Below are 23,186 nucleotides of genomic sequence, written 5' to 3'. Positions count from 1 at the left end.
CCCAGCAGCAGCTGCAACTCATTTATACTCCACTATCCACAACCCACTGTGGACACAGACTGTGAGAAGTCCCACCTCAAGGGGGCAGCAGCCTCGTGGCTCCTGATTGGCTCCCCATCCTTCATAAACACAAGGAGTGGTCCAGGAAGCATCCAGGCATCAGTGTGGCTCTTCTGTAGCTCCCATGATCATTCCTGCTCCTGAACTCGTGGCTTTGACCTTGGTTTGATTTGGACTTCACCGCCTGACCTAGACCCTGAAACCTGACTTGGACGCTGACCCTTGGTATCGACCCTGGCCTGGAACCTGACTATGAACGCCTTCGCTACTCCCAGCCTCATATTTGACCCTGCTCTGACCCTTGGTATTGACTGCCCTTGTTAGGATTCTGACATAGGGGTCCTGCAGAAAAAAAAATGTAGGTGATCACATAATTAGACTATCATAATGCATATGCATAAGGGAGCCAAATTAAGGTTGTACAGGCCATCTGAATTCTGGCATTTCCTAACTTTTGAGTGTTTGAGTTTGAAAGCTAAATAACTTTCTTTGGTCTTTGTTTGTATATAATTAAGTCTATAACTTGGAACTTGCCATAAATCCTCAGCTCCCCAGATTAACATTTTGAGAGGGTACATGTGACCTATACTTCATCTGTAATTTCTATCATAAAAATAGGAGGAAAAAAATGTGGTGTTCCCTCTTTGTTCTGATGACACCATCAGTTCCCTGTTCTCATGTTGCACTCTTCTGGACTCTCAGATTACTCCCAGGGCAGCTGACCTATTTGCTCTCTTCACATAGCAGTCTTGTTAGTGAGTACAAATAACGCCTCCGCTCCCAAAATGCTTCCTTTTGCACAAATTAACTTTCATGTTAGTCACAAAAATGTGCTTCATTTCACAGCTAAATTAATAGATCAGTACAACTGTCAAAGTGACTTAAGCGGCCTGAATTACTGAAAATAACAAGGAACACAGTGAAGACCACTCTACAAAGTGGTAGGCTAACACTCTAGTCAGACTTTATTACATAATTCGAACATATTTAATCTCTGATTCTATTCTTCATTAGAGCATTCTGTCATAACTGTGAAAAGTGTGTGCAATACCCAAACCAAGCTGTTAAACATCTTTTTGTAATTATACCATTTAGAGATCTTTATTGTCATTCTCATTTTGTATTTGTATATAGGATGTGTCAATGCAGTGGTCCTATAATGGAATGTGAATGAAGATAATCAAAGCCACAGTTCCTTTCCTTTGTATAAGAAGATGAGTGTCCTTCCCAAGATGCAAGTTGTGCAAATCTGTTGTTGGTTTCTCCCACAGCCAGGTGCATAGTGGATGTGAAATCATTATGCGAACCCCCAGGGGTTCCCGAACCCCAGTTTGGGAACCACTGAGCTAGATGGATCTTTGGTCTGATCCAGTATGGGTGTTCTTATGTTCTTAAAGACAATAACATTGCAGTAGTGTAAATCAAGGCAGAATTTGTCCCAAAAGGAAGATGGAAAGTGGAATTTAATGCAGAATATTTCAAAGAATTTGTGCTCTCTAGTTTTATTTAGAAACATCAAACTGATATCCATCACAATGGATCACTTCTGCAAATGTTATTTTATTGTGAGATGATCTTGAAACCAATTATGCCCATGAGTAACTCCACTCATGTGAGTTCAGTCCTCATGTTTCAGGAATCAGAGCTTGCAGCAGAGCCAGGCTGCCTAACTGGCTACCTCACTTGATTGGCTGGAGGGTCCAGCAGGCTGGCTCTTAAGCCAGCAGCAGCAGCCATCTGGCTGGCTGGCTGCTCAGTGCTCATACCCACCACTGTGACTGCTGCTGCCTTGTATACCCAGCCTTGTTTCTCTCCTGGTCCTGCACCTGCCTTGAACCCTTCTTGCCTGCTACCTTCCTTGCTCCAGTTCCTAACCTCCAGCTTGACCTGTGGCTCTGGCTTCTGACTGCTGCCTCCAGCTTGACACTTGGCTCTGGTATCAAGTTCCTGTCTTCTGGCTTGAGCCATGGCTCCAGTTTCTGACTACTGACCCTGGCTCTGACATTTGGTTCCTGATACCTGCTCTGACCGCTAGGCTAGACCACCCTCATCCTGGTTGCCTGACATCACGTGTGAAATTATTCCCATGACAAAGTTACTAAGGGTGTGTAAGATTGTTCCTTAGTCTTCAAGTCCCTATTTATCACTTTTGAATATAAATCATTAGTGTCATAGGCTGTGTACATCAAGTCCAGGGTACAAACAGTAGGCACACAACTGTTTTCATGGATGGGGCTGTGACCAGTACTAATTTGTGAATTAAACCTCTGCCACCTTACACTGAAAAAGCATTTTGAAGTAGTTTGTACATGCCCACTACGTTCTGCAGGAAAGCAAGCATGAAAAGGATCATCATAAGTGACATTTCAGTGAAGAAATCTTCAGCTTGTTCTGAATGCAGCACCCCAGCTGCTCAACAAAACAGGCACATGCCACCCTGTTATGCTGCTTTCTGCATTGTGTCCCCATTGAACAAGGAGTCCAGTTCAGGTCCCGTATTTATTTCCAAAGCTCTGGATGGCATTGGTGTTGGCTACCTAATATTCTAAGTCTCTTGCCATGACCATGACCTCCCACGAGAGCTGTGTTCCAGTGGAACAATACTACTGTTGGCCAATAGAGGAAGGCTCATAACCACAGGAAACATAATTGTCACAGAAACTCACTGCCAGAATAAATTAGAATGGGCACAAACTTCACTGCACTTGGAGGTAAGTGCGAAACTCACCTCTTCATCCAGGCTTTCATATAGCAGCACCCTTAGTCTCAGTCACTGGGAAAAAAGTTAAAACTCCTAAGCCTGCATCTTGGTGGTTGGGAAGACAAAGAGAGAGAATTGCCATCTTTTAAATTGTGAGAGGTGCTCTAATTACTGTGAAGGTGTGGACTATATAGTACCCAGATGGTTAGACAGCTAGAAGAAACTTCACATTACTAAGTACTACATCTCCAATACCATCTGAAGATAGATCTGTGGGCCCAACACAACACAATCTGTGGTAGCTAAGAGCAACTGTACAATTGCTACCTTTTTAGATTCAATCAGTTATGACTCTAAAAGGGTTTAACCTTTAAATATGAGAAATTAGTTCAAGTCTTATAGCGGTAAGGATCTGAACTACATTAGCTGTGTTATCTTGGTTTTTATATGTAGCACTCCATTGGAGATGAGAGCTACTGGGAAGTCATGCTCTGATGGGGGCATGGGATTCCTGAGCTATATGCTAGAATGGTTAAATGGGTCTGACCACTTCAGAGTATTTATCTTTGTAAAAAAAAAAAAAAAAAAGCAATGCTGTTACTTGATTACTCTTAGACATTCAGCTAACTGCTTAGATAGGGAATACCAACTGATCAGTTATCTCTATTGCTTGAGAAGCCTTCCTAACATCAATAACTGGTCTTGTTTTTCTTTGGTTTGAGCAGATCTTTATGTATACAGTTCTGTTTAAGTTTTCTTTCTCCTTATCCACCCCCAAACCAATTTCCACATTGGTTAAAAGGTTACATTCTGATCAAAGAGGGCAAAGAAGAAGAGACCAGTGGTTGCTGGCTGTTGTTTCCTCTTGTTGATGGAAAGTACCCTATTTTCATTCCAGCCATTTCTCATGAATATTAAGCTATAACGTGTCTTAATGTAAAGCTTTGTTTAAAATGTGAGTGCTAATGAAATGAGTACAATGGTACAAGTGGGAGTTTAATGCATTTTGGACAAGAACTACAAATACATAGGTTAATATATGCCCCCACATCACTGTAGTATCTCAGCATGTCACAAACATGACTGGGTTTATCCATACAAGCCCCTGTGAGTTGGAGATAAATACTTCACCATTTTACAGATAGTGAAACTGAACCATGGGAAAATGATCACATTTGCATAGGAAGTTTGGTAGAAGCTGGAATAGAATCCAGCTTCCTGGTGAATGCCTTAACCAAAAGCTCATCTTGACTTGTCCTAAGTGAGTATGCTGGTGTGGGGAAGAGCACTGTGAAACCTCCAGTGCAAGCAGAAGGCATGGCCTGTTATCTAGTGTTAAAGAGAGCCTCAGGCCCAGCTACCTCACCATATGGTGTGTCCCAAGATGTGTATTCTGCCAGGTTGCCCACATCCCCAGTTGACTAACTGGTCAGCAATGATAGTCAACAGTAAGCACTATCCAGAGGCATATGCCTAGTGCTACTTTTCCAAGGAGGAGCAGAGTATGCTTATCTGTGCATTGCAGCTGCCCACCCTGAGGGATGTGTGTGTTGGCAAAATAGCTCTTGTATCAGACACCCAATCAGTAACACTCCCTTCCATATATCTGTCTTTCATGAATCCCTGTGGGACAGATTCTCTGGATTGTTCTAGTCAATTTGAACTGAGCAGATGGCACAAAGAAAGCCAGAACATGCCCTAAATCCCCTACTGGGGATGCCATGAGCTCCTACACCTTCCTCCCCACAGCACCCCAGTGCAGGAATAGCCAGAGTGCCAAGAGCTCCAACTAGTGCAGTTTAGAGCAGTCTCCAAGCTGCTTTTGATTGAGCAGCCTTCAAGCTGCTCTTTGGCCAGGGCAGAGAATTGGGGCTCCCTGACAATTCAGAAGCTGGATACTGCAGACTCTGCCCCTTAGTGTTTAGCATTCATTAAAAGGAAAACATGGAATTAAAAGAACAAAACAAGAGAAGACCATCTGGCCCAGTGTGCCCTCAGTTTAAATAGCATGAAATCACTCAAATTTACATGTTCTTTAGGGCTTTTTGGATGAGAAATTGGACTAACTTAAGAACGCTTTTCAGTTTTAACTGGGGCACCTCTTGGCTTTCAACATATTAAATAACCATCAACGTTACAAACAGCTTCATACTAATGTGGATGTCAGGACTAATCACTGTTACTGTATTAGCAGATTACAAAGTTAAAGGGAATCTCAAGGACTCTTCTTCTTCCTCACCCTAACAGTCTCTCTTTAGGATAATATATCAGTATGATGCATACGAGTATAAGACCAGATTGTGAAAGAAATGCCCCTACAAACACACACACACAATCTTCCAGTGGACAGTCTAACCACAGGTGTAGTGCCTGCGCTTTGCTGAGTGCTGGACCTGCTCCCCAGTAACACTCAGATCCACAAGCCAATCTCAGAGGCAGTAAGCCACGACCTTGCCCTTTTTCCATGCTGGCCTTCAGAGATGGCCAGCCACAGAGGGGAGCACATGCTGCCTTGAAAAGGTGTAGCATCAGGTGCATGCCCTCTTTGGACCATGCAGCTCTAGGAGTCAAAATGCTTCCCGGGATTCCCAATGGACAGTGCAGCTTTGCATAGCCTCCAGGGCAGGCTTGTATCTGCCAGGCACAATCTGGCCTGTAGTATCCACCTGTTATCTAACTCCAAAATATAGCTTGTCAGCACAGTAATGTTTTCAAAAATTATCATTTCAAAATTGTTCTAACTGAATCATATGTACAGGGGTCCTTGAAAGATATTGATAAAGGCATAGATAAAAAAGTAAGTTTAAAAAAGATTTGCTACAGAAGCTAATGGCTTAGTCTTTTCAGAAGGGAAACTGGAAAAGACACCAGCACATGTCACAATGGAATATGCAAACTGTCAGCTCTGGTTCCTTCTCTGCAGGATTAATTACAGTGGACTTGTAGCAATGTCATTTAGTAATGAAGGGCTCCTATCAAGAAGAGGAGTACAGTTAAATGTTGATGAAAACAATAAGTTTGGGGTGTTTCCTTAGCTTGCTAGTGGTATAAAGACTGTGCATTTAAACCTTCAAAAAGGAATGGTGTCTCAGAAACTGAATGATAAGACAGAACTGTGCCTGGGAATTTCTCTATTAAAAGCTTAAATCTCAGGCAAAAAGTGAATTAGATCAGGTTCAGCTAAGTACATTTTATTCCCATCGTGGATATTTCTACTGAAATGCTTCATTAAGATTTAAGATATCTACTACTACTAATAATACACGTCTCTTTTTAAATGACACTCCATTAGTAAACTAAGCAGTCTATAATAAGAGATATACATGTAACTGCAAGGGTATTAGAATCTTAGGAGTGCTACAGAACAGTTATTTGAGTAAATAGTTTTTCCCCCCCCTAACATCTTTGGAGATGTTCTAGAAAACACATGAGAGCTACATTACCGTAATGAAACTAGAGCCACTTTTAAGATTATTTAAGATTTAAGATAAAGCTAGCAGGTTGTCAAAACAGCTGGATTCTATTCCTATCTCTGCTACTGGTTCACCTTAGAACTTGGTAAATCATTTAATCACTCTGTGTTCAGTTTCCCCATCTTTTAAATGGGGTATAAACAGAGGGTTAGGAGACTTCATTAATGAATGTTTGTATAGCCCTTGATGCCTTTGGATGAAAGGTGCGATATATAGTTAGTGTTCAGCATTTTTCTATTAGTATTATTATAGCCTCTAGGCCAACCAGTAAACATACGCTTACTGCGTATGATACTTTTCTGGTGCTTCCAATAGATAATACAGCTTTCTAAAGTTAATTATAAGCAAAGCCATGCAACATACTGATTCTAGTCGATGAATGAATACAGTGAGATCTTGACCAAATATTAAAACCACTCTAAATTATGAAATAAGGCTCATGCAATGAAAGAGAGTAGGGTGGGGTGTCCCGTGATATTCAGAACAATTAAATGCTTTTTACTAAATAATTTATACATATTCATGTTTTATAAAAATCTGTAAAATATAAATGGTGTTAGTTCTTCTGGGTTACTTTTCCGGACAAAGAGTGTCTCCTTGCTCTTCCATAGAGTGCCAGAAACACTTAACTTCACTCTACAGTTCTCTCGCTTTACCACTTGATGTTAAGTAGAGGGAATGAGAAGATACATACACTTTGTTATTAACACAGTTTTGAGTGAATGATCCTTCACATCAGAACTTTCTTATGTGTAAGGGAGGGTTGTGGATATAAGAAAACACCTCTTGAGGCAATGATATGATGCTCTTAGATATCCCAAAAGAAATACATTCTTAACTATTCAACCCAATTCTGAAGAATAATGTAAGGATGAGAGTTGTAATTTTACATTCAAGTTTCCTAACACTTGGGCCAATTTCATTTGATTTTATGAGGACTCCACTTCTAGCAAAAATTATAAAGTTAAATACTATTTAAAATGGTTGCTTTGATCTTTGCTTACAAAATGGGATAGTGTAAGTTATATAAATAAATAAAGATATCCTATCTCCTAAAACGGGAAGGGATGTTGAAAGGTCATCAGTCCAGTCCCTTGCCTTAACTTCAGTAGCAGGACCAAGTACTGTTTTTGCCCCAGATCCCTAAGTGGTCCCCTCAAGGATTGAACTCACCAGCCTAGGTTTAGCAAGCTAATGCTCAAACCACTGAGCTATCCCTCCCCCCAGGTTGAGGGGGTTATTTATCAGGTTGATAATATTGGTTGAGTCTAAAGTTAGCAAGTACGGAAAAAATGCTTTCTTGAACGTATTTGCTTAATTCAACTCATGATTCAATCTGGTCATGTATATTTGCACGCTTTTTTATTAGTTTTCCCATATGCATTTTGGGGATAGGATTCTGTTTTTGAAAATGTTTGTGGGATGGGAGCTTACATTCATGCAAATATAGATATTTGTGCAAAAATGAATATATACATGTATAAATGAACATGTTCATTAAAGCTGGTCAGGAAATGATTTTTTCCCCTTGAAAATGTTGATGAAAATGAATATTTTCAAAAAAATTTGTCAAAAAGTTTCTGTGAAAAATTTTGGTTTTTTCCTGAAAAGCCAAAAGATCTTCAGTTTTTGGCAAGCAAAAACTATTTTTTTTTGTTTTAAACCAGTAATCTAAACCTTTAAAACATTTTTGTTTTTCAATTGTTCATCATTTTTCAGTTTTGTTGATAAAAAACCTGAATATTTTCACTTTAAAAAAATCATGACAAATTTTGTTTTTGATGAAAACCCATTTTTCAGCAAAAAATTGTTTAATTGGGGAAAAAAAAGGTCTACTGGCTCTATTATTCATTATTAAAATGATTGCCTGGTCCTTCTACATATTGTAATTTAGTTTATACTATGATAGCACACAAAGGCCTCAGCCATGATTGTGGGCCCCTTTGTGCTAGGCATTGTACAACCATAGAAAGAAAAATCCCTGTCCTAAAGAGTTTAAAATTTAAGGCTCTTATCTTGAAAATCAAATAGGTATGTGGACTGCAGAACGCTTGGCTGTCATGGATACTGGGATCCATACTGCTGGATTGCATTGACCTAAGAAAGAGTTTTTGGTAACTTGGTGGGGATCTGCCAGGAGATACTGTAACCAAATATGAAATTTTCTAGATGGCCAATAAATGTAGCTTATATGTTTCTTGCTTTCACACAGATATTTTAAAATCTAAAATGCACATACATAGGCAATTATCATGTTTATTGTGCAAAAAGGACAGGAAAAGATTTTAAATGTCCTAGGCCTCTTTTTATTTCCTGCTTTCTAAAGTGTTTCCAACTCTAACTCTGTGAGAGATTCAACATCCCAATGATGTTTTGTCTAGTACAGCTTCTGTATATATATGTTATGCCATACAGCCAGGAAACAGAAAATATTCCATGTGAATTTAGGTGGCCAATCAAACAGCTTGAATGGTAAATTCTGAAGATTCTAATGAATACGCACTACAGTTTGCAAGAACCTAGTTGGCTCAAAGAACAATTACCAACAGTGAACATACTCAGGAAAATCATGTTTGAAAACAAAAAAAGGGGGCTATATCTGACAACTTGTTCATAACAAATAGCTCGACCAGCTCTTGTTAGCATTTAGGACTTGTCTTAATCCTCAGGATTATGTTACAGCAAACTAAGGTCACTTTACTCCTAAATTAAATATGCTTTAATTTATGTGCATTGATTTCACACTTTTAGTTGATTCACCTTAACTTTCCTGCGTGCCACTTTGGAGAGAAGCCTTTAGATATTACAGTGAGAGACAAGATATTATCAAAAAGGCATTTTTATTTTATCCACATTACTCATCTTCCTCCTTAAGGTGGAGGAAACTATTTATGAGACTAAAAAGAGGCTTAAGGAGTAGGTTAGGATTTTTTATGTGTATTTACTTGCCAGATGAGGGCATTAAGGGCCTGGTACTGGTTTTGGACTGCTGAGAGTCTAGGTTCAGGATCCAATCCAGCTCCATGTTAAAATTCCTATTTACTTCAGTGGTACAGGATCAGGGCCTCAGACAGCTGGATATCATGTCCACCGCTGGCCCACATAATAATAATATACACACCATTTTTCCTATCCTATGGGAAACTCTCCAGGGCTTACACAAAAGTCATTAATTATTTTGGGTTGCTCAGTTTTGGGTCCCCAACCTGAGACACCTTAAATGGGCCTGATTTTCAGAAAGTGCTGAGCACTGCCTTCTGAAAAACAGGTTCCTTTGAAGTATCAGATTCAGCATCCAAACACCGAGACAGCCAAAATCACTAGTTGCTTTTGAAAATCTTGGCCTAAATGCATTTGAAAGTCTTCATTTCTAAAAGTAAACATACTTTGCAAAATAATTTTGTAACTCACAAAAGTTAAGAAGGACACATTATCAAACTTTTGATCAGCCTAGCAGTGCAGATAGTGCCACAGGGAATAGGAATAGAAATTTAAAAAGCATACAAGGAGGTTCTTTCTCAGGTGAAGTACCACAGGGCTGGTGTACACCGGGAACTTACATCTGTATAGCTACGTCTCTCAAGGGTGTGAAAAATATACACTCCTGTAGATGTAGCTGTGCTGATCTAACCTCCAGTGTAGACAGTGTTAGGTGGATAAAAGAATTCTTCCATGAACCTAGCTACTGCCTCTTGGGGTGGTGAAGTACCTACATTGATGGGAGGACTCCTCCTATTGGCAAAGGTCGTGTCTACACTGAAGTGCTACAGTGGTGCAGCTGCAGCTGTGCCACCGTATTGTTTTAAGTGTAGACATACCCACTGATTTAAGAAAAGAGAATCAGAATCTATAATATATATGTGCAGCACATGCTGATGAAATCTATAGGATCGCTGAAGGGTTGATAACTGCTTTAATGGCATGGTCACAATAAATTCAGGGGCATATGTTTTTGAAAGTATAATAACATAAAATAAAGTGCATTAAATGCACTCTGTGGGTCAAGTTCATAGTGTAAAGTCCGTTGAAGTCACACCAGACATTACTTGAGCCTATATATATTGAGAACACTAGTAGATTAAACTGAGAGTAAGAATCAATATCTTGACACAGTCTCGCTTTTATACTTTGTCATTAATATCCTTTGCACCTGATCCCGAAATGTAAAGGAATATGTAGACTTCTGATTCATGAGCATGATCCTGAGTGATGCTAAACATCCACAGGTCCTGTTGACTTCAAAGGAAGTTGAGGGTGTTTGGCATGTCATAGAATTGGACTTCAAATGTATTGTACTGACAATTTTTGTACTGTAGGAAACTATGCTTTCTGCACTGTTTATGGGACTTGATGATAGAAAAAGGGACTATCCAGGGATGCAATGAAACATCAAGGAAGTAATAAAACTATCATAGTCACATGTAACTTAGGCATCAGAATTACATAAAAGCACACTGAATGCTTACTTAACATAACATTTGAATAAATCATCATGCTCACTGAAACATTTATTTCAGCTAGAACCGCATACTGTAAACTCTTCATACATAAACATTTTTTGGCATTTATTTATGAAAACTTGGCTCACACATGCTTTATTTATGCATTAAAAATAAGAGATAGATAAGTGAATTTTATATTTATAGCAGAATCCTCCAGTCTGCTGCCTACTGTGATTTCAACAGACTACAGTGATAATTCAATAATTGTGTCTTTAATATCAAGGAATTCCTACACACAATTTGCAGTTTTTCCATTTGGTATTTAGAGTGTGCATTCTTATTTTTCTTGATAGGTTTCTACTCATTAAAATAATTTATCAGCATCTATCATTACCAACCACAAATTCATATATTATAAGGCCAGATGGAACCATTGTGATCATCTAGTCTGGCCTTCTGTATAACACAGGCCATAGGACTTCCCTGAATTAATTCTTAATTGAACTAGAGCATAACTTTTAGAAAAAAACATCCATTCTTGATTTGAAAATTGCCATAGATTGAGAATCCACCATAGCCCTGAGTAAACTGTTGCGGTGATTAATTACGCTCACTGTAAAACATTTGTGCCTTATTTTCAGTCTGAATTTGTCTGTCACCAACTTCCAGGCACTGGATCTTGTTATACTTTTGTCTCCTAGACTGCAGAGCCCATTAGCCAATTGTTGTTCTCCATGTAGATATTTATAGATTGTGATCAAGTCCATAACCTTCTCCTCAATCCTTTAATCATTCTTTTGACTCTTCTCTGAAGCTTCTCCTATTTATCAACATCCATCTTGAATTGTGGACACCAGAACTGGACACACAAAATGAGCAGTGTTTGCCTGAAACACCCACCCCTGTTACCAGGTGTTGAACCTTCTAGGAAAAGCTTAAATAGTTTCACAGTCCAGGTGCCTCATTCCCCCTACTGGATGTAAGAGAGATGGGAGTATCTAGGGTGTAGATTGACTAGTCTTGAAGTAGAAATCCTAGCAACAGCTAAACCTGGGGACAAGTTTTGAGATGAAATTTTCTATCTTATTGCTAATTTCAGTGATAATTAAGTCAAATTCCAGTAAGGGGGTAAATTTGGACTCTACACAGAGTGTGTGCTTTGGAAGTTGAGGAAAACACCTGCTCACACTAGCCTTTAAAGGGGTTAAATATAATGTGTCAGGATGCAGGAGAACTACCTGGTCCCACAGAAAAAGAGATGAACCTCATCTCAGTTTTCTCCTTCTGCACAGGTACTTGGATGAGGACTACAAATTTGCTTTCTTTAGAGGCAAAGAGGAAATTACCATGGGTGATAGGACGCCATGTACAGGGTCACATGACTGTTTTGAACTCCAAGACAGAAAGTTTTCTGTTAATTTACTTTGTTTTCTTGTTATAAGCATTCTCTCTTGAGTTATAAACATTATCCCTTGCAACTGTATTTTTCTGCTGAGTTATTCCATTATATATGTATAGTATTAGTAGTGTTCTTATGGCACATTTGTGATGTTTTGTGTCCTTGCTATATTCCAGCAAAGATAATTACATTCCACCTCCCTAAATATTCCTGAATTTCCAAGTGAATATGGTGTTTTTCTTTAGTCCTTGTCTTAAACTATCTTGCACTACTGGAAGGTGCTAAACATAGTTTGTAACATCATACAAGTTATGTGCGTTATGTAAATTTAAGATGTGTAAGTTATGTCATGTTAGGTCATAAAGCACAAACACAGTAGGTGCATTCTTTGAGTACGGAGCTAACATAAAGAGTGACAACATTCATATTCCTCTGCAGCCCACTCCCCTTTATCAGAGACAATATTCAGGGAACACAATCCTGCTAAGCAAATGCTGATGATCCTCTTTCTGGAATCCTAAAAGCTCTCGGCATATGTATTATGTACTACTTCTGTGATTTAAGGACCTCAGTGTATGGGGCTGTCAGTCACTTAAAAATACTGTGTATTTCTTCCCCTCTCACAGACACAATCATCTTCTACAAATAATCAAAAAGGTTGTATGCATACAGCAAGGCATTGTCCTTTACTTAGAGAGCAGATCCAATGTCCAAACTCATAGTACAAAGGTCAAGTACAAGCAGACCTGGCCTTGGTCCTCACCAAGCCACCGTATGTTTTCTGAAAGATATTCTGAATGTCTCTTATGATATTGTCCCAGAAATTCTCCATCTTGGAGAAACACTATGACTTTTACATTTAGCAGTTCACAGGGCAAGTCCTAGCTAGCAGTTCAGTACAGGTTGTTCACAGTGTGTTTTCCTGTGTCCTACCAAGTGTGATTTAAGGGGGGGAAATAGTTGAGTTAATAATAAGCACAATTGCAAAACGTTAGCCTTTTCTAGCAACAAAACCACCACCAGCAGCAGCAATACCATATGCCCTCCATTTGATTTACCATCAATGACTGCCTGGCTGCACACAGTGTTTCTTTGCTTAATAATGGCTGTAGGCAAGTGCATGCATAGTATTCAAAGCATTTTTGTTCCTTTATTAAATCTTGTGATAAGGATACCTTATATATAATGATATTCCTATACCACAGAGTGCTTTTAATGTAAGTAGTTCATTACTGTGCTGTTTTGTGAGGGGAGAATCACATGTGATCCTTTCAGAAGTATAGCTTCCATTGGTACTCAGTAGAAAGCATCAATAGGAAATGAAGTTAATTTACTCATCATTCACACTGAGACATCCTTCTTTGCAGAGACTAACAGGGTTTTGCAAGTTTACTCCTGTGCAGAATAGGAGAGTTTCAACATCAAGGAGTATCTACATTTTTGTAAAAGAAAAAGAAAAGGTGTATTATTAGTCTGAATAAAAGCCCCATTCTGAAACTTAACATTTAAAAGACTGCATTTTATTCCTTCCATTTTCCAGTAGCAATCATAGTGACATCATTTGCTTAAATTGTTCTTCTGATACACCTTTGATGTTGTTACCTTTCTACTCAAGAAAAAGCCTGAGTCAGTTCTTTGTGCTGATGTATGCTAAAAGGAAATGTGGTCATGTGGCTTACTGTTTTGCATTCTCTTATGAATTTTAATTGTAGAGATATTACAGGAAACTGTCATTAGTATATCCAAGTCATTTATGCCTAAGGAGTATCTTTATATTTAATTGAGTAGATTTCAGATAGAGACTTTGGCCATTTATAGTTTGAATACTAACTTTGAAGTAAACGCACTTGTGCCCTCTTCTACCAGTAGTGAATTTGGCACATAATGTATATTTATTAGGACTACTATACCTTTATTTGTCAATTACTTTTTCTAAACATGCCTAGTTAAAAGACTATTTTCCATCAAGTGTAAATGCCATCTGTCACAGTTACCTATGTCCCCTTTCTGGTCTCTCTGAGTTCACCCCCTCAGTTCTTGGGCCTCTTGCCCTAAATTGTATTGGGGTGGACTCTTGTGATTCTTCTACTCTTAGACCAGGACTAGGGTATACTGTCTTGTGTTACCAACTTTTATCACACTGCAGGTTTGACTGGATTTCAGGTACCTGCATTTCCTCCCTCTGACAACCTGTGACCAGGGAAATTGACTAACAGCCTTCATAAAGTGTTTTATTTAGCAGTTGGAACAAAGCATTAGCGAACATGATTTAAAAACAACAAATGCATATTTAGTCTCATCAAAACATATGCTTCACTGCTAGCTAAGTTTGATGGGCTTTCCTTTTGAGTTACAGGTTAAGCTGTGTACCAACAAACATACTTTCAGACAGCCAGGTATCTCCTGGGACCCAGCCTGGTCTCAGCTGGTCTCTGAGGGTATATCTGCACTGCACAGTTAAACTAGGCTCTTACCACTGTCCTCCCCTACTCACCCCCACCCCCCATCCACATATAAAACCCTCTGAACAGGGTTTGGAGATGCTTTTAAATCTGGGTAGCTTACTCAGCTAGGGTTGTGGGTTAGAGCCCGAGCTCCAGGCTGACTCAGGCTGGAGCCTGCCCACTCAACAGTGAGGTTGCTTGAGTGCTGATAGCCGTTCAATGCCTTCCCACAATTCCCCCTGAAGGGCAGACAGGTTCTCCCACAATTGACACAATTGATTGGAGCATCTCAGCACAAAGAACCATGGGATACATCCCCTGACACACATGGACGCGTGCAGAAACAGTGAGGACACAGTAACTCAGGTATGACTTTGCTGTGGGGGATACTCACACCCTGGCTAGGCTAACGTAGGCGCCCAGACTCAGGTGTCCATCATCTGGTTTAACTGTGCAATGTAGATGTGGGGTATGTCTGCACTAGAGCTGGAAGGTATAATTTCTAGCTTGAGTAGACATACCCACACTAACTGATCAAGCTAATACAGTAAAAATAGAAGTGTAGCTGCAGTAGTGTGAGCAGCAGGAGAGGGTATTTGCTCAGAATATGTACATAGGATCTTGGATGGATCCTACTCACGTTGGCTAGCCCCTCCTACCATTTGAGTTGCTTCAACTACACTTCTATTTTTAGTATGCTAGCTTGATCAGAGATCTCATGGGTATTTTACCTGAGCTGGAAATTATATCTCCAGCTCCAGTCTAGATGTACCTGTGTAACCTGAGAGTCTGTCTCCTCTTTCCCTGAGAAAACTGGTTTGTTTGTTTGTTTTTGGTTTTGGTTTTGAGTCGTCACCCTCCCTGTGCTTGTCTGGGCCCCGGATGTGACCTCTTCCTTCTACCTCTGGCTATTTTTTCCCAGTTGGCCAAAGCAGTGGCTCTCAGCCTTTCCAGACTACTGTACCCCTTTAAGGAGTCTGATTTGTCTTGCGTACCCCCAAGTTTCTCCTCACTTAAAAACTACTACTTACTCAGAAAATCAGACATAAAAATACAAAAGTGTCCCATCACACTATTACTGAAAAATTGCTTACTTTCTCATTTTTACCTTCTAGTTATAAAATAAATCAATTGGAATATAAATATTGTGCTTACATTTCAGTGTATAGTATATAGAGCAGTAGAAACAAGTCAAGTGGGTTGTAGCCCACGAAAGCTTATGCTCTAATAAATTTGTTAGTCTCTAAGGTGCCACAAGTACTCCTGTTCTTTTTGCGGATACAGACTAATACGGCTGCTACTCTGAAACAAGTCATTGTCTGTATGACATTTTAGTTTGTACTGACTTTGTTAGTGTTTTTTATGTAGCCTTTTGTAAAACTAAGCAAATATCTAAACAAGTTGATCTACCCCTTGGAAGACCTCTGCATACACCCTGGGGTACATGTACCCTTGGTTGAGAACCACTGGGACAGAGCATCCAGCCAAGCCATCTAGGAGAATGCTAGTGGTTCCTGCACTGTTTGCGTAGTTAGACCCAATTCAGCCTTAATGGCATATAATCACCCGAGATTACCTGTGGGTGTGAAAACTGTGTGATCCCTTCTGTTAGACTTAAACACATAGCACATAAATCACATTTTGGGATACAAATCAATAACTATTGCAGAGCACCTCCCACATTTATCACACCATTCTCAAAAACTATTTTGCTTAAACTTCTGTTTTTATACTAGTAATATCAGCAATGTCAACAATGCTCTGGAAACATTGTCTGGGCCTGCTCTTCCTCCCATTGAAATCAGTGGAAGTTTGTAACTGACTTCAAGATTTGGTTCTTGGTTAGTTCCTTCTGTCATGCCAGCAGAAACAACCTTAGAGAAGATGGCTTTGTTTTGAATGTGCCACAAGATCAGTAACTATTGTTTTGTTTTTAATTTCTTGGCAACAGAGTTATAGATACATAATTTAAAACATGTTTAGACTATTTCCTGCAAATTGTAAAAGTCTTATCATGGCAATGATTGGACAAGACAACTAACAGATTTTTTCCATATCTAGATTCTATAATGAAGGTGTGAAGATCCTGTAGGTCTAAAACTCTGTTTTATTTAGATTATGAATATATAATATATAAATAAATCACATTTACTTTCTCTTTCTCTAGGAATGCAGTTGAAGAGAACAAAAAATTGTATGCAATTTATGACACAAGGTAAGTAATGAACAATAACTTCTAATTGACATTATGTTCTTTAAATGGAACATTGACCCTTTTAAAAAGTTAATAATCTTTATGAACACATACTTAGAAAGCCACTTACTCTGAGTCACATAATGATCTTTAAATTAAGGTAACAAATATTTCAGATCCTCATATATATATATATATATATATATATATACATCAATATACTTAGGATGAGTTTGGCCACATAAACATATAATTATATTTTAAAAGTGAAATTATTGTTAGGGGTGTGTGTGTGTGTGTGTGTGTGTGTGTGTGTGTGTGTGTGTATATACACCCCTAACAATAATTTCACTTTTAAAATATAATTATATGTTTATGTGGCCAAACTCATCCTAAGTATATTGATTATATGCAGTGGAGGTATATATCCTAGGTGTACATATACTAATTTCAATAGTTACATCAAGGAAGAATTTGGCACCCTATCCTGATATTTGGCAGCCAGGCTCTTTCCCCTGTCACTCTTGCACAGAATGCACCAAAAGCACTGTCAGCATTCTCAGTATGAAAGGGAAGAGCTGTCCAGCACTGCTAGGGGGATATTCTGAGTCAGGTGAGAGTGGGGATGAGGGTGTGTCTTTATTCCTGAAGCTCAAGAGAAGGGCTCAATAGCACTTTGATAGGCACCAACAGGGAGTGTGTCTGGGCAGGGTCAGAGTGTGGACACAGTCTCCTCATAGACATCTTTCCACTTTCTTCAGACACTGAAGGTATTGCTTACCACCTCGTTCCTTGTGTTCCACTGTCTGTTAAAGCCATACTTTTGCATAAGTAAGAAACTGTATACAGGAGAGCAAAAAGGTTTAAAGCCATCTGCCATTTTATTTTTCTGTTACTCTGCATTACCACCTTCAGAACTCTAAATGTGAGTCTTAGCAAGTCAGGATTGATGCCAAGTCATTGCAGGTTTTTGGTTGTTTTGTTTTGAGTCTTATCACTTTGTCATTGCTCAGGACAAAACTGAAAAGGACATTTGGCCAAAATAGTGAGCACAAGCTTATGTCTCTTTGTTTGTTTCAGCTAGTCCTTATCCAGAGGCTACTACTGTATTAAAGTTAGAGTTACTAGTAGTCGACTTGAACTTTTCTTCAGATATATGTAACATTAAATATCAACAAATCAAATAACAAGCCCTTTTCTATTTTACTCTGGCTTGTGCAATGTATAGCACAATGGAGCTGCAGTCTTGACCAGGACCTCTAATTGTTACAGTATAAATAATAAATACAGATACGTCTGATGTACCCTTATACTTTGTTCTGATATATATTCTGGAACAGAATGTAACTACTAACATTTAAATTTATTTTTTATAATGTTTTGTTAAAAATATTAGGGTTATTGGTGAAGGAATTTAGATAGGAACTCTTGACAGTCTCCATGTTAAATAGATCTTTCATCAACTGCCAACTCAGAAACTCCACTTTGTTTGTTTGTTCCAGACCTAAATTGTGCTTTCCCCAGGAGAGTCATTAAGAATATTATTTCTAAGGCACTTCAGGCTTCTCTAATGCATATATGTTACTTGAGTGCATAAATATTAATCTTTATTATGAAAAATCAGGGTTATAAAGAGCCCTGACCATTTTCACCTGTGCCAAATTGTCAACATATTTTTATTTTGATGGGTCTGACTCATATTCTGCATAATTCAGAACTTTTGCCATATAAGAAATTGTGGTCAAGCTGCAAGAATACTATTTTAATCTATTCAAGTAAAGGAAATTTCAGTCAAGTTTTCTTGAAGTTGAGGAAATAATGGTCTTCGTTTATTGTTTAGTTACAAAAACTATAATTCAGAACAATTAGGGTCAAACATCATATTAAGGACCACAGTGTGTCCCCATTACTCACATTGATTAAAACTTCACCCGCATGTAGCCCCACTACAATGATAAAATCCATAGTATGTCAAAACCTTCAACATAACTGTTTTAGTAAAATTAGATGAAAAACAAGTTATGCAACTAAAACAAATAGATTCATGCAACACCATTCACTACCTGCTATTTTGAAATCTGTAGCACTATATACATGGTGAGGTATCACTCAACATCTGCAAGGGTGGCAAAATGTGCTCCTAAATATGCACACTAGATATACATGAGATTATTCTCCTAAAGTAGTACGTCCAGCAATCATGATTCATCGTTTGAATAGATGGGAAGGCATTGTGTACGGTTGTCAGACAAGGTTCAGAGCATTCCTTAAGCCCTGATCCCAGCTGCATATTCTATAGACTTTTGCCTTCACTCTAAAGCTCTGCCTACACTAGGGAATTTTAGGGGAGAAGGAGGGAGAGAGGGGAAGTGAACAGTGTCTTCTTTCTGCATGCAATTTCAAGATTTTAATCAAAATCTTTTTTGGCCAATTTTTTTTCAGTTTTTGGACAAAGTCAAGATTTTCCATGAGGAAAAAAAAATAAGTTTTCCAATGAGCTGTATTAATTACATCTTCTCAGCAGGTTAAACCAGCAGGATATTAAAAATGCTTCAAGGCAGAGCAGACAGGCAGTAGCATATTTCCCAGTTTAGTACAATTCATATCCCTAATTTCTCAAAAGATACTGCTTCAGTTCTAGCAGTGATTCTCCCTTTCCCCTTTTGGATCTTGTCTGCCTTTAATTTGGGTTTCTGAACCCTTTGAGTTTACATTCTTCTCCTTAGGCAGTTTGTATCTTCACCAGAGTCAGCCACAAGAAGCCAAAGAAGGGGAAAATTAAGAGAAGATGCTCTGTCAGGTAGTTCTGAGCCCAATACGGAGACTGAGCCATATCCATTTTGCCAACCAGATCCAACTTGTCTGCCCAAGAGTCCAGCGACTGCCAGTGCTGTCTTACAAGGAGTGGTTGAGTCCCTCTTCCCTGATTTTGAAGCCAGCATTTCTGCTGCAGCCTTGGTGATTTATACGTTGCAGAGAATGCTTGAGTTGCTTGCAAGCAGACCTTCTTAATGCATTGATTGGCTCCTAGACCTGTGATCTTCCTGTCGGCGCCTCCTCTTCTGTCTCCCCAGAGTGTTAAGGTGGATATTCTTGGCTACAGGGAGGAAAGCTGGAATTCTCCTCAAGATGTTGGATGCCTCCTCATCCCACTTCCACTTCTTTCAACAAGTCCCACCACCCAAAACAGATTCTTAGCATCTGAAGCCCCACCCCCTCTTCAGACAATGGTTTCCACCATAGTATTTGTACTTCCAGAGTACTATTTCACATATATAGGCTTGGCAGGCACATGCTTCTATATACCTAATCATCAGCTGCACAGATACCACCTTAACTTTTCATACCAGATCTTCCATATAAGAGGTCCAACTGCTCACATTTGGCCTATCCGTTTTCCCTAGGAATAACTGTGGCAGACCTCTGAAAGAGAGGAATACAAGTTTTTCTGGTCTTGGACAATTTTTTAATCAGAGGCAGATCAGCTGCACAGAGAGTGACCTAAGACTCCGGGAAGCTAAAGCTTTTCATCAGAATGAGCAGCTGCACCACAAATTTTCATTTTAAATATTTCCACTTATATGACTTGATCCTGAGCATGAGGGAATACCTGTAGGGATGAGAATGGAGTTCATTCTCTATACCAGTGGTTCTCAACCTTTCCAGACTACTATACCCCTTTCAGGAGTCTGAAGCCTGAGCCCCACTGCCCAGGGCTGAAGCATGTAACTCAGCTTTGCAGGGCCCCCATGGCGTGTGGCCAGGGGCAATTGCCCTGCTTGCCACCCCCTAACATGGGGCCCTGCACTTGCGACCCCTCCCCAACCATCCTCCCCCCAGTTGAGAAACACTGATCTAGATGAGTTGATATACCCCCTAGAAGACCTCTGTGTACCTGCAGGGGTACGCGTACCCCTGGTTGAGAACCACTGCTCTACCCATATTCCATTGTGGTCCTTCTGCTGAGTCTGCCAATTAGTGACTGTTGTCATAGTAAAACAACAAGGAGTCTGGTGGCACCTTAAAGACTAACAGATTTATTTATTAGTGTCACTCTATGCATCCGAAGAAGTGAGGTTTTTACTCACGAAAGCTTATGCCCAAATAAATCTGTTAGTCTTTAAGGTGCCACCAGACTCCTTGTTGTTTTTGTAGATACAGACTAACACGGCTACCTCCTGATACTTGTTGTCATAGTGCCTCTTTGTATTGTGGACAACAGTCCACTAAGAAGGGGAGACCACTTTCTCTTTTCCATTGGACATCTTTCATGTCATAATGACTTTCGGTTATCACTTAGATTGAAAACAAGGTCCAGGAGGGCAAATGCTTCATATCCCATTTCCAATTCCCTGGCCCCGGGACTCCCAGTTGGACTATCTTTTAAGCTATCAAAAAATAAATGGACATAGTTAATCTGAGACATAGATAAGAGAAAGAGTATTTTAATTTAAGTAATAAAACATGACAGACGTTACAGGAGTGTTGATTCAGTCACACCTCAGATGCATTCCCAATGCACCTTAATAGGACATTAATCAGATGTACTGAATCCTCTAAAGAATATTATTTCAGTTATAAAATAGACTATTTAAGAAAAGTTCTCGATGTTTTAAATGTGTTATGCAATATTCTATTGTATACAAGGTGTATTCTTTCAGCATTCTCCAATCTTTTCTTCCTTCTTTTAGGTTTCTTGGTACCTCTCCCCAACTTGCAGGTTCCCTTTGCAGACATAGGTTCACTATGGCCAACCCCAAGCATTCAAAAATCACGTCAGGCCTTAAAATCATGAGGATCTTTCTATTTGTGTTTTGTTTTTTGAGCCCAGGGAATATGCTTAAGGGTTGAGACAGCTAGAGGCTTGATTTTTGCCCCCCGAGATGCTGAGCACTCACAACTTTAATTTAAGTCAGTGGGAGCTACAGTTGCTCAGAACCTGTGAAAAACAGGCCCAAGATACCTCAAATTGGATATTCAAAATTACTGGACCCTCTTGAAAATTGGAACTGTAGCCACTTCCACAAAGGTTCCCTGCCCACTCAGGGACCGCCATTCTCAGGCACTTGTACTGAACTCCTAAATCTCTCCTAACCCCATTGGTAGGTTAACTGTCTCATCACCCCTCTGCCAATCCTTGCGCACACCAGTCCACAGATGCATTAGTGGAGTGGGACTTGGGGGGAAGCTGCGTTCCACACTCAGTCCTGCTCATGGGTACCAGTGAGCGGAAGAAACTAGTTGCATGGGCGGCACTCATTTCTCAGCCCTGTTGGTGGGTGCATGTGTGTTTGCACCCAGGAAAGTGCATCATCCGCTTGGCCCAGGTCAGGGGTGGACTAATGGAGGGAGCTGTGGCCACGAGTTGAGGCACTGGCTGAGCTTGGTCCGGGGGTGTTAGTGGAGGGCATTGTGACCATGTGGGGCACTCACTGAGCCCGGCCCAGGGGTGCGCTAGCGGAGGGCGTTGCGCGGTGGAAGCTGCGCTCACTTCTCAGCCCTGGTCGTAGGTGAATCGCTGCCTGCGCGGAAGCGGCTCGCACCCAGCGCCGGGCGCTGCGCGCACGGGCTGCCTCAGGTCACGGGTGCACTGAGCATTTTGCCCCCACGGCTCAGCCCGCCGGCCTTTGGGGCCCTAGTGCGCGCTGGCCGGCGGGGCGGGGCGAGGTTACCCCCCGGGCAGTGGCGGGAGCAGCTCCGGGGCACCTGTGGCTCCTGCCCCGCTGCCGGGCCGGGCTGAAGGGGCTGCCCCGGGTGTTTCCTGGGAGCGCGGGGCCAGGGCGGCTGCAGCTGGCGGGGTCCCAGCCGGGCGCCGGCTCTCGGGCTCCCCCCGTGGCACAGCAGCCAGCCCCGCAGAGCTTCCCTCCCCGCCGGGAGGAGCCGGGGAAGCCACCGCTCGCCCAGTGCTTGAGACCCCGGCCCCGGCACTGCCCGCTCCCCCCGCCCGCCCAGACCGAGGAGCCCTCCCCTCCCCTCCCCGGGCGGAGGGAGAAGGGGCGGGCGGGAGGCGGGGAGGGGGAGCCAGGCAGCCGGGCTCCGGCGGAGGCGAGTGGGGGGTTCCTCCGGGGCTCGGCACAGCCCGGCGCCGGGGTCTCTGCAGCCCGGCGTGCGGGCGGCTGCCGGGGCCGGGGTGGGGGGTGGGGGACTGTCGCCTTCGCCTCCGCCTCTTCCTCAGCGGGCGGCTCTCGGGTCCAGGCGGCGGCGGCGGCTGCTGCGGGGAGGGAGCCCGGAGCGGAGGGATGTGGGGCTTTGGGGGAGGCAGGATCTTCGGGATCTTCTCCGCTCCAGTCCTGGTGGCCGTGGTCTGCTGCGCCCAGAGGTAGGGGCTGCTCCGAGCCAGCGCGCCCGGCGGCCGCGGCTGGGTTAAAGGGCAGCATTTCGGCAGGAAAACAAGCTGATCCTCTTTTTTCTGCCCCTCTCCCCTCGGCTTCCCCCTGCTCGCCTCTCTGCGCTCCCCCTTCTCTGCTCTCCCC

At 41.2% G+C, this 23,186-nt stretch overlaps 1 protein-coding gene across 1 annotated transcript in view; it reads left to right on the top strand.

Annotated features, from left to right (window-relative positions):
• The first annotated feature begins 22,952 nt into the window (after positions 1-22,952).
• The window catches only part of LOC112115948 (gamma-aminobutyric acid receptor subunit beta-3), a 153,083-nt gene continuing 152,849 nt past the window's right edge, over positions 22,953-23,186 (top strand). Inside the window, exon 1 of the mRNA XM_026650315.1 lies at positions 22,953-23,032. Within this exon, the coding sequence (XP_026506100.1) occupies positions 22,953-23,032 (80 nt within the window). The remainder of the gene's footprint in view (positions 23,033-23,186) is intronic.

Source organism: Terrapene carolina, unplaced genomic scaffold (genome assembly GCF_002925995.2).
Source record: "Terrapene carolina triunguis isolate 2854851 unplaced genomic scaffold, T_m_triunguis-2.0 Scaffold25, whole genome shotgun sequence".
Classification (NCBI taxonomy): domain Eukaryota; kingdom Metazoa; phylum Chordata; order Testudines; family Emydidae; genus Terrapene; species Terrapene triunguis.
Note: the sequence above shows the minus strand (reverse complement) of the source record. Positions and strands in the feature narration are given on the sequence as shown.